Source organism: Nelusetta ayraudi, unplaced genomic scaffold (genome assembly GCF_046127955.1).
Source record: "Nelusetta ayraudi isolate G7.1 ecotype Tasmania unplaced genomic scaffold, CSIRO-AGI_Nayr_v1 ptg000041l, whole genome shotgun sequence".
Classification (NCBI taxonomy): domain Eukaryota; kingdom Metazoa; phylum Chordata; class Actinopteri; order Tetraodontiformes; family Monacanthidae; genus Nelusetta; species Nelusetta ayraudi.
The window spans coordinates 215,904-227,328 of record NW_027466091.1 but is presented as its reverse complement, the minus strand read 5'-3'; the positions used below and the strand labels follow the sequence as shown (position 1 = coordinate 227,328).

Sequence of the window (11,425 nt, the reverse complement as noted above, 5' to 3'; positions counted from 1 at the left end):
CAATACAATGCAGTGCTTCCCCGTAGGGGCGACAGTGTGTAACCACAGGAGATTGTGGGTCAACACTCTCCAGACCAGCGGTTCTCCACTAGCGGAGCCTCAGGAGGAGGACCCATATTTCCCCCCATTTTCCACTCACCTTCAGAGTGAAGGTCGTTCTCCTCAATGTGTAACTGTGCCAAAACAGTAAGAGGTCTGAACATTGGTGGACCGATCGTTATTCTATTTCATTTATTATCGTAACACACATATAATAATGCATGGTGAATGGGCTCACTTACTGTGATGATTTACAGTCTCTCCAGTCACGACTAGGGAACTTTTTGTGTATCCTTGCTTGACACTTGTTCTTGTCTTTGCCTCCAGTCACCTCTCTTTTCAAGTTGACTTTTGTTGTTAGAAACGACCACTGAAGGCAGTCTGGTGTTCCCGTGAAATTCTAAACAATTTATCCTTTGATTATTGATATGAATTACCAAAAGTAGTTTTTTTTCATAAACTTTTTCAGTGCTATAATTATATATGTACTCAATGTGTTTAATTATCAAATATTTCGATTTAGTGACGTTTCTGTTTTTATTATTATTAATACAATTAGTCATTGGTTTCAGTCTTGCAGGTTTTCTCTCCTTTACTATTGCATGTCACTCTTTAGCTAAGCATTTCGTTTCAATGGTATTCAGGGAACAGACCATCTCCGAACCTTTTCCAGAGCTTTATTTCTGGATCTGTACACAAGGTATTAAAGTACAACAGAAAATACAAAATAATGTTTAACAAAAGGAAAAAAAACAACTCAATGTTTATGTACAATTTTCTATAAACAATAAAGATAGCTTCTTGAACATTTTTTATAGTGAAGTCTTTGATTGTCTATATCTCCATTTACATTTTTAGGTTTTGTGGGTTGTTTTTATACACAAAGGTGTTTTCTGTTTTCAAAGGACTCGTTTTCTTTTTCAAAACCACAACTGCTGTATATATTTTTTTTGTTTTTCAAACTTTAAAACACAATACAAAATATAAAAGAAATTTGTTAAGTGCTTTCTTGCACATTAAAGTCAATAAAATATCACGTTTTAATTCACAGGGTGGTGGGGGGGGGGGAGAAAAAAAAAAGCCTACTTCTACAACTTAATGGCCTTTACATTCAGACAGTTTTTCTGCATCTTTGTACAAACCACAGGTGAAATAAATATCACTGCACTGCTAAAGCTAGGAGAGCCTGGAGGACCTACTGCATTATGCACATTGTTTGACGAGAAACTCGCTCCCAACACACGAGAGCAGCAGCAATCCCTTTACCATCGAGACAAATATAGACGACATGTAGAAAGAGCTTTTCTTTATCAAGAGGAAGCAAAGAAAGATGACTTGTCTTTTACACAATGGCTGCAGGGTTGGAATGCCAATTCAATTTTGCAACAGAGTAATATCCATAAGCTTGTCGGGAAAAGCTGTTTTCAGTGGTACACTTGAGGAAGGGACACAGCTGGCATGCGTGGTTTCAGCCGCTTGGGAGTCGGGGGGTGTCATAAGTTTCCAGGGAGGAAAAAAATAAAATAAAAAATAAACAAACAAAAACACCAAAAGTCAACCAGTAAAAAGCAAGAAAAAAAAAACCAAAACGTCTGTACATATCTACACATTATTGCCTTCTGACGAGGGATCAAAGTAAAACCTTCGTATTAACACAAATTCACAAGTGTAGGAGGTCCGTTAATAGAATTTATAAAGGCTATTTGCTTGTTATTTACATGAAAAGGTAAAGGTGAATACTCTGGTGGTGGGCTTTGGAGACTGAATCACTTGATCAAACTTGGTGGTTTCCAGGCGCAAATCCTGTCCACACACACACACACACACACACACACACACACACACACACACACACACACACACACACACACACACACACACACACACACACACACACACACACACACACACACACACACACACACACACCGTGTAACCCTGAAGCAAACTAATTTTTCCATAGCACAAATGCATAGATAAAGTAAACACAACTACTGCATCCAATCAACACATGATAACCTGGTAAACATTTCTTTCTTTATACATCTTACACGTATGGACTTCAGTCGAGAGGAAAATGGCTCCGTCGCTGCTACTTTACTCTGAGAGAGAGATCGCCGACCAGATCACACGAGGCATTCTCGAGTCTTTAACACGTTAAATACAAAAACAAAGTGGCTTTAAATAGATAATACTGCTCGCAGGCTTTTAGAGAGACTGCTGAGTGGTCTGAAAATGGCATTTAATCTAAAGTGGGGGGTGGGGAAGGGGGCAGGCAGGCTAATTCGGGATAGCATGTGCAAACCATATTTCTTATTAAACTATGACAAGCTTGACTGAGTGTAGCACGGCTAGAAGCCGAAGCATCGAAGAATGAAGCAAAAATCTCACTGTGCAGTAATGACACACTTTAAGGTGGCTGAGAATGTTTAACGACTAAAACGAAACCAACGTCTTTGTGTTGAAATATTGCTACCGTTTGTTTTGTTTTTTAAACTTTTGAACTTTGCAGCAAAAGAAGCAGCACAAGATGGACTCTGAATCCCACCGACAAGGCGACTCCAATTTTCACACTCTGCTATTTTGCCTCTCGAGAAAGTTACGGGGGATGCACGATCGGTTGAGGTGGAATAAATACGAGCCGCTGCTGCTGCTGCTGCTGCTGCCGCTGCGAAAAAGTCACGTGAACCAGATTGGCAACTTTGAAACAAAACTGTAAGAACACGAGCAGAAAAAGGAAAAAAAGGAACAAAAACCCGGAAAAGACCAGCTTCCACAGGAGAAAACAAAGAGCGCCGCGTCGAGGCCTTCGCTGCTGGCGCCTCAACACTTTTGCACGCATTCACTTCGGCTCCCCACCGTAGTGTTTCTCATCTTACAATCCTGCCACATTCTCTTTTTTGGGGGGGGGACGGTGGGGAATATTTCCATTAGTATTAGCTTGGAAGAGTACCGATCAACAAACCACTAATCAGGAGGGGGTGGGGGGGGAGAAACAAAACAGTACCACTCCTTTCAACAAAGGTGACAAGCGACTAAATCCTGACACAAAACCCAGAAAATGGAGTCGTTGTGTTGGCAGCTGGGGAGACACACACACACAAGAAATAAATGGCAGGATGATAAAAAAATAAAATAAAAAAAATGTAGCGCTGAGGATGAGTGTAGTTGCGAGGAAGATCCACAACTCTCCTGCTGCAGCCTCTGGGCCCCTCTGTGCATGGACGTCACAAACCTCCAAGACCGCACGACACAAAATAAAATAAATGGCTATATAAACTCTTGAGAGAAATCAAGATTTAGTTCTATATGAGAGACATCACTGATGTCATATTACACAAAATAATGAAAACAAAAAAGTATATTCATATACACATATATAATAGAATAGAATTTAAACAAAAATGGGAGTCTCCAGTGAGGTCACAGTTTTTTCTATGTACAACCAGGTGAGGCTTCGAAAGGGAAGAACACGGGAGGGTTCGAGGGGGTGGGGGGGTGGGGCTGGGCGGGGCTGGGCGGGGAGGAAGTTCACTCGGACTGAAGTGCTGCAGTGTGCTGTGTGTGGTGCCGCGCGTGCGCCCCCAGGAAGCCGTTGGGCTCGCCGGCGCCGCCCAGGCTCCCGAAGTCCGTGACAGACACGGCCATTTTGGCACCGGTGATCCGGTGGTGGTGGTGTGAGGCTGTCCGCCGCGCGTCAAAGTCCACGCCCAGGCCGCCCACCGACACGTCGTTGATGAAGGGGTCGGGCAGCGCCATCTTGAGTCTCTTGGAGGGCCGCTCACAGTCCTTGTTGACGCACACGCCGCCCAGCTGGCCCAGCTCCGAGTGGTAGAAGCCGGCGTCCAGCATGTTGAGGCAGTCGGGCTCGGCGGCGGCGGTGGCGGCGGGGAAGCCCAGGGACTCGTCGTGGCCGAGGGCGCCGCGGTGGAGGCTGTCCAGCGGCGGGAAGCTGTAGGAGTCCAGGCAGCCCACGTCGGCGGGGCTGCACACCGTGGCCACGCTGTTGCTCAGGGCTGCAAACACACAGAGGATGGCTGTTGGTTTTTTTTGAAATATTAAATGTGTTTGAGTTATTTTATACTCGTATTGCTTCCTACATAATTCCACGTGTGTTCATACATAGTGTTGATGCCTTCAGGGAGAAACTGCCATGTCAATATCATGACAATGAAAGAAAAGACATTAAATTCACAGGGTGCATCCAAACCTTTGACTGGTAGGGTATTTTTGTTTGTGTATACACACAAATATATGTATATAATGCGACCGGAGTTTGATTTTCTGAGCCTGAGTTTAGCCAGACAGTGCATGTGTGCATGTGTGCATGCTCCACACCCTCCCACCCCAGCTGATAGCGTGCACCTTCTTGGCACAGTAAGTAACGCATTTCTGCATTGAACTCCGTTGTAATCAGTCTCATGAAATGTTCTTGAATGTTCTGCGGTCATTCTGAGAGCATGAAAATTAGTCCAGATGTGCTGAACAAGTATGGGAACATTGCTGGGTTTTAATGAAAACCACTTCCAGTGTGCAATAAAAAGCGACGGAGAGAGAATTCCGAGTGTGTAGAATTCTGTGGGAACACATTAAAAGTCGGCTGTTTATTAAATAGTCTACAATATAAACCATAACACGTTGTCATTTGTTTACTCTTTTATGGTTTAACACACACAACAAAATGTGACTATGATGAAAAGCTTTGTATTAGAAATGTTTAAAATCCATTTTTTAAGCCCTTTTAAAGCATTCAACACCTGTAATGATGACTGTGTGGTGCACACTTGATGATTCATTGTCTATAATCACATTCAAAACATCAGTTATTATCATAGCCATCACAGCGCATCCTGACTGATGTTTGTGCACTAGTGATGACGTAGAGCATTCCAGTAGATTGTTTCATGAAGCCCGAGTTCAAAGCAGAAGTGAGTCAGTAACAGTCGCTGGTGTACGTTGTGTAGCAGATGAAAAAAGCTTTATGATTATCCACCTCGCTTGGAAAAATGTATCACGCTGCAGTGGATTATTGTTAGGTGACGTGAGAGGTCAACCGGAGAGGGGTCGTATTAACCCGCTGAAAAGAGACATATCGCCCCCTACTGTTGAGGAGGACACCTTCCCGTCAGTAATTCGATTTTCTCAGTTGCATGTGAAGTGGGATAAGGACGAATTTTGAGAAGGAAAGACAAAGAGTGAGTGAAACAAAAGAGAGAGAGAGAGTTAACAATTCTTCAAAAGACTTTCCCCCCCATTCACTGAGCGGCTGGTGCAGCGACTCACCTGTGAGGTCACTGGCGGTGATGGAGTTGAGCAGGCTGAGCTGCTGGTCGGTCGTGGCCTCCAGTCTTCCTCCGCCGCCGGCGCCCGAGCACACGGACGACGACGAGCTGTCCACTGCCAGTCCCTCCGCTTCGTCCACCAGCCTGTCCATCAGGTCTCTGGACAACAACACTCGCCGTTAGTCTCGACATCAGGTGCGCTGAACTCGAGAGAGTAGAGTGAACAGACTCTGCTTACGTCACGCCAGGGTAGCTGCTGTACTTCTTCTTCCCGAACCGATTCTGCTGCACAAAGATGTCAAAGCGCTCCGACTTTTTCCACATGTAGTAAAACGCCACGCATTCGGCGACCGTTCGTGTTGTGACCTGAGGAGCAGAGTAACATTGAAATATGGGTTTCCACGGGTTAAATCAAACACTTTTGCCTGTTCGGCAGAGGCGATCTCGAGAACGCGACTTACTTTGTGTTTCTGGATAAGGTGAAAGTTCTTGTCGTACATCTGTAGTGCGTGTTCAAAGTTCTTGCATTCCTCTTCAGACCATGGAGGCGTTTTTTCTGAAAATAAAAAAGAAGAAGAAGACATTAACGGACTGCTGGTGCACCATAATCAATAGGGCTGGCACCAAAGTCAATGACTGCATGTAACTGCAAGCTTCAGATGCTGAAATCAGTACATTTGTGCATGTTTCATTGCCCAAAATTTGTTCTTTTGGTGGACGAGCACAAAGAGGACATTCAAGCAGCACCCTTGACGCTGCAGCACCTCTTTGGTGTGAGCTGGCTGAGGAAATGTAAGCCAGGACCCTCGAGACAGAAGGTGGACACTGAACCATTCGGCCAGTCACCTCTCATCTCTCTGAAACAATACCCTACAGGTTGAATGCCCTCTAGTGGATTAACATGTTAATTACATGCTAATAATGGAAGCGGTACTATGGCAGTGATATGTGCTATACATATTAATAATAACAAAAATTGCATCATTTAAAAAGTTCCAAATGAGAGCTGGGCGCTCGCAGTGCGTTGGTTACCTTTTGACGACTTCACACGACTGCAGTATCTGTCCAGTGCTTCACGGGTGTTGTAGTTGCACTTGACGAGCTCAGTCAAAGCCTAAATGAAAAAGTTCAAAAAAAGTTGCGGGTTATGAATGACTGGATACTGTAAACAAAACCCCAATTACCTTAAGATGACTGCAAGACGAGGACGACTACTAAAGGGTGTATTGCAGTTCCAGTGCTGGTTGTGTTTACCACTGGAAGGGTAGTTAGTGAGGACAGTGCTTACCCGCTCGTTGTCACGCATGTGAATCCCAGGTTTATCGCACCCGGCCTTTTCGTCAGTTGTCCGTGACGACACTTCCGACAAGAAACCTCTGACTTTGCTTTCTGGCAATGAACCCGGGTTCCATAGTAACTCGTCATCATCTTCATAAGCTGGATACAAACAAGCGATGACGTTATCAACCGGGCACGTATGTTCCCACTCCTGATACGACATTGCGAGGACATGAGACGCCAGGCGCATGTAAAGAGTAGATTTTGAAATGATTACCTTTCTCTCCCTCCTTGTAGTGACTGAGACAGGTTGGAACCTCTGCTTGGTACTGGCTTCCCACCATTATTTCCTGGGATGAACATTATGCTCAAGTCAATGCAGTTCATGGTGAGAAAACCTTTAACTATGGAACAGCAGTTTACCTTTCTGGAGTCCTCTGGACTTGGGCCATCATCGTCACACTCTGACTCTTTGTCACCATCAGAGATAGCGTTAGCTAATCAAAAACAAAACATTTCAGCATTTAGGTTTGACTTTTACTGGTTCCATCGTCTCTCCAACACACACACACACACACACCACACACACCACACACACCACACACACCACACACACCACACACACCACACACACACACACACACACACACACACACACACACACACACACACACACACACACACGATGAGTTAACATAAGAACTAATAATAAATATGGTATTTAAAACTCAAAACCATTTAATAATTTTAATAATGAAAACCCATGCAGCTAAAATTTTTGAAATTTAGGTTATGCAGCTTTTTGGTTTTTCTTTTAAATTTAAATAATATATATATAAATAATAAGTCATTTACATCGCAGTGTTCTTGGGAAAAAGTCGGTAGCTTCATGTGAAGTGACAGAGGGGGTGAGGTCATCAGCCGAGGACTGGGTCTCCTCCTCGTAGTCTCCAGAGAGCAGGTCCTTGGCTATTTCCTCCTATAGAAACACAATGTGTTGCATTACAGTGACTGTAAGAGTGGATTCTCTTAACTTTTAATCCACAAGATCTCCTGATTTGATAACACATATCCCATCATGAGAGGCATCCTGTACCTTGTCCAAAGTCATGTCAGGGAGCTCATCAGTCAGGTCCCCAGAAGAGCTGTCTATACTGGAGCCTGCAGAGGCCTCGTAGCGATAGATGGCAAGCAGCTCTTCTAAAGGCATGTTGCCCTCCTGAAATGACACAAAATTTCAACAAAAATAATGAATACAAAAAATGGTTGCATAACTGACAGACAATGACATAAATATCCCCAATTAAATCCCTCTAAATGTAATTTCCATTTTTTTAAAAAAGCATATTTTGTTAAATCTTTCTGCAGAAAAAAATTGTACTGTTTTTTTTCCAATTCTATTTATATCAAGGGTTTGCTGTGGCTTTATCCAGTGTACATTTTTTATTAACATTTGGCATCACAAAAGTAAATATTTCATGACAATAACAAGATCCTTAACTCAATTACATAAAAAAAGATAGAAATCAATGGAGTATAATATCAATTGTTGTGTATTTTGAGCACATTTCTCCCCAAGTACGTCTCATAAATTTCAAAATGTATAATTTGTTTTTTACCCTTTCGAGATCTGCGAGCTCGGAGCGGAAATTCCCTCCTCCCTCCAGAGACTCTTCCTCCTCCAGGGTCCTCTCATCATCATACTCATGAACTAACATTTCTGCTGTTGGATCAAAATCATGGTCCTCTGATGATAAAGAGCCAACTGAGGGAGCAAAGAAAAATGATTGGAGGCGTGTCAGCGGTACACAGAGAAAAATAAGTATACAATGTAGATTTTCACACACAAAACAAAAAACTAAATCAATAAATTCATTGTCATATTTAGTCTATAATTGTTTAAATACAATGCAATATTCAGCACTGTACATGAAGCAAATTCATAGGTGCATACCAAAGATTGACTTACCTGGACTAGAACTCCCTAGGGAAGCCTGCAAAACAGAAGAACCAAGTTACAAATCCATGCATTGGACTAAAGAAAATGTCATTGCCTTTTGTGCTTGAATTTGTGCCTTCATTTTTTACTGTCAAGGTCCGAAAACTGATGCCATGCTCGGCGGGGGGACGCCGAACGTAAACTGAAGGTACAAACTGCATTCACCGCTAACTTTACCTGAACTAGGTGGCTAGAACAGCGGTGGCCGCGTTTTCACGAAAATCTACACTCGACGCTCGAAGGCAGTTGTAATCACAAAACCCCGCACTCAATAGGATCGTACATGTTCGAAATAATCGACACCAAAGGGAATCAAACGATGTTCAAAAACCACGGTTAACGTAGTGTCGGCTTCTGAAACAGTTAGCTAGCCATCAAGCTAAGCCGAAAGCCTCCAGTTAACGTTATGCACCGTAAAATGTAAACACTAATTTCTTGCGAGTAGCATTGCAATACACAGGATAGGGCAAGCTTCGTGACATATGTGCCAAATATTCACTCCTCAATTGAAAAATAACAAGTTTCTGATCACATCAGGCGCGAAGCATTAATACCTTTAACCAGCAAGCTAACGTTAATTTTACGTATCAATTTACGCTGCCGCTACACCACAGCAGCTGAGCGAGCGAAGGCGCAGCGGCCTTGTAGTGAAGGATCACTACCGACATTCAAGCATTTTTTTGAGCAATAAAACTGACAATTATGACACGAAACACGCTACACATGTGGGAAAATCTACCATTTCTCCAATCGATACAGTAAAAGTGAAAAATACAGGACACAAATTTTAAAAATATCGATTTAAGATCGATTGCTTCTCCCCTGTTTTCCCTCTTACCTCCGCCATATTGGTACCTTTAGCTAATGGGCTCGATCTAGCGCAGTACCCGGATCAGCGCTCTTAGCCAATCAGCGCTCCAGGTGACCGATGCAGTCGTGACGCCGTTCAAAACCTACCATTAATAATAAGAATAACGGTGGTAACATTAACACTATACATCTGGCGAACAATCTAAATTGTGGTCACAACGCAAATGCAGCCAAAGTCTCTAATGGACACCATTTGTCCACCATTACATCGACGCTGAACAGTCAGCGTCCCACACGGGTTAGATAGCCCGGCGGCACCAGCCAGCCTCCCAGCTGATTTCCAGTTGTTATGCTGAACTGAACGTGTCGGTCCGCACAGACACGTCGGTGGCTTCGGCTCGAGCCACCAACTGAAATAAGGTTCAGTGCACTTTTCTACCCACCTTGTTCTTTTCTCGAGACGTCCAGGGCAACATTCCGAGATTAAGGAAAACGAGAAAAGGCATTTTGAGAGTGCAAATTCGCGCCCCCTTTCTTCTGATTAATACGGGCTTTGGCAAAAATACAAACTGCAAATTGTCCACGTAAACAAAAATAAGAAATTGAGTGCAATATTAGTACGAAGACAGTCCACAGGTTTTGAGTCATTGGGGAGCGTGGAATAAAAAAATTATTTCCATCAAATTATTATATGGACCCCGCACCAAAACTTTTCAAGGACGTGCCTTATTTGGTCTCGTGCAATGGTAACATTTATTTTTAGGTTTAGTATTACCAGTCAACATTCCATGAAAGCTTTTTGAAAATAGAACACTAAAAAAAAACAAAACGTCATTATAATCTGACACAGTTGTGAAGTCAGGTGATAAGGGTGCTCTTGCACATAAACACATTTTTCTACGGGATTATATTAATATCACACGGCAACAACATTAAAGTTCAACTACGGGAGCACAGTAATTCTTAATATTTTTTTGAAGTAAAAAATGTTTCAGTTTAAGGACCTACGCAGACCAGCAGAGGGCGAAACCACCCAACCTGTATTTCTGCCCTCACTGCACCCTCTCTCCCCTCTCTCCTCTAGAAGTTGTAAAACTTGATTTTTGAACATTGTTTGTGATTGATAGACTGCTTGAGGAGCTTGTCAGAAAATCCTTTTTTGAGATGTCACTAATACCCAAAATTGCATTATACATTTTTTTCAAACTATGCTTGGTATTTCTTTTTCTTTCTTTTTTCTTTTTTCTTTTATACAATGGAGCTCATAATGCCCATATATACATGTGGGCATGTATACACATGCCCCAAAATGGCCTTATTTGTGTGTATATATATGTATGTATATATGTATGACATGCCATGTCAAAAAGTGTACTTTTGTTTTTTTTCTCATATTAGCTTAACAGTATGTTTAAGAAATATATTTTAGGCGCCTCTATTGTTAACGCAGCTGCTCGCAGCTGTGGTCGTAAGGTGTCTGGTGCCTGTCGTGGCGGTAACCCCCGAACCCGGCGGTGGACACCGGAAGTAAGGGATGCCGTCAAGCTGAAGAAGGAGTCCTATCGAGCCATGCTGGCTCGTGGGACCCCGGAAGCAGCTGACAGGTACCGGCAGGCTCCAGGGGTGGATGAGAGCCGCCCTGAGTACCACAAGTCTCTGGATGTGCAGGGACTGTCGTGGCTGACACGTCTCTGTAACATTGCGTGTCGGTCGGGGACAGTGCCTCTGGACTGGCAGACCGGGGTGGTGGTTCCTCTTTTTAAAAAGGGGGACCGGAGGATGTGCTCTAATTATAGAGGGATCACACTCCTCAGCCTCCCCGGTAAAGTCTATTCCAGGATGCTGGAGAGGAGGATACGGCCGATAGTCGAACCACGGATTCAGGAGGAACAGTGCGGGTTCCGTCTGGGTCGTGGAACACTGGACCAGCTCCATACTCTCGGTCGGGTGCTCGAGGGCTCATTGGAGTTCGCCCAACTTCACTTCATGTGTTTTGTGGACCTGGAGAAGGCGTTCG

General features: G+C 43.5%; 1 protein-coding gene across 5 annotated transcripts; it reads right to left on the bottom strand.

Annotated features, from left to right (window-relative positions):
• Window positions 1–2,517: 2,517 nt before the first annotated feature.
• mier3b (mesoderm induction early response 1, family member 3 b) lies at window positions 2,518–9,899 on the bottom strand. 5 transcript variants are annotated; one of them, XM_076033173.1, is made up of 14 exons: window positions 9,676–9,748; window positions 9,437–9,551; window positions 8,569–8,593; window positions 8,219–8,364; window positions 7,696–7,818; window positions 7,455–7,578; window positions 7,023–7,096; window positions 6,877–6,949; window positions 6,610–6,758; window positions 6,354–6,435; window positions 5,783–5,877; window positions 5,560–5,687; window positions 5,323–5,480; window positions 2,518–4,055 (listed from the first exon to the last, which is right to left on the bottom strand). In XM_076033173.1, exons 2-14 carry the CDS (start codon window positions 9,443–9,445, stop codon window positions 3,571–3,573), a joined length of 1,671 nt encoding a protein of 556 aa, XP_075889288.1. In that variant the 5' UTR covers window positions 9,446–9,551; window positions 9,676–9,748; the 3' UTR covers window positions 2,518–3,570. The 5 variants fall into 5 exon arrangements, with proteins under 5 accessions (XP_075889288.1, XP_075889290.1, XP_075889286.1 ...); XM_076033175.1 differs by having other exon boundaries at window positions 9,454–9,551; window positions 9,676–9,747; XM_076033171.1 differs by lacking the exons at window positions 9,437–9,551; window positions 9,676–9,748 and adding an exon at window positions 9,852–9,899.
• Between the last annotated feature and the right edge of the window lie 1,526 nt (window positions 9,900–11,425).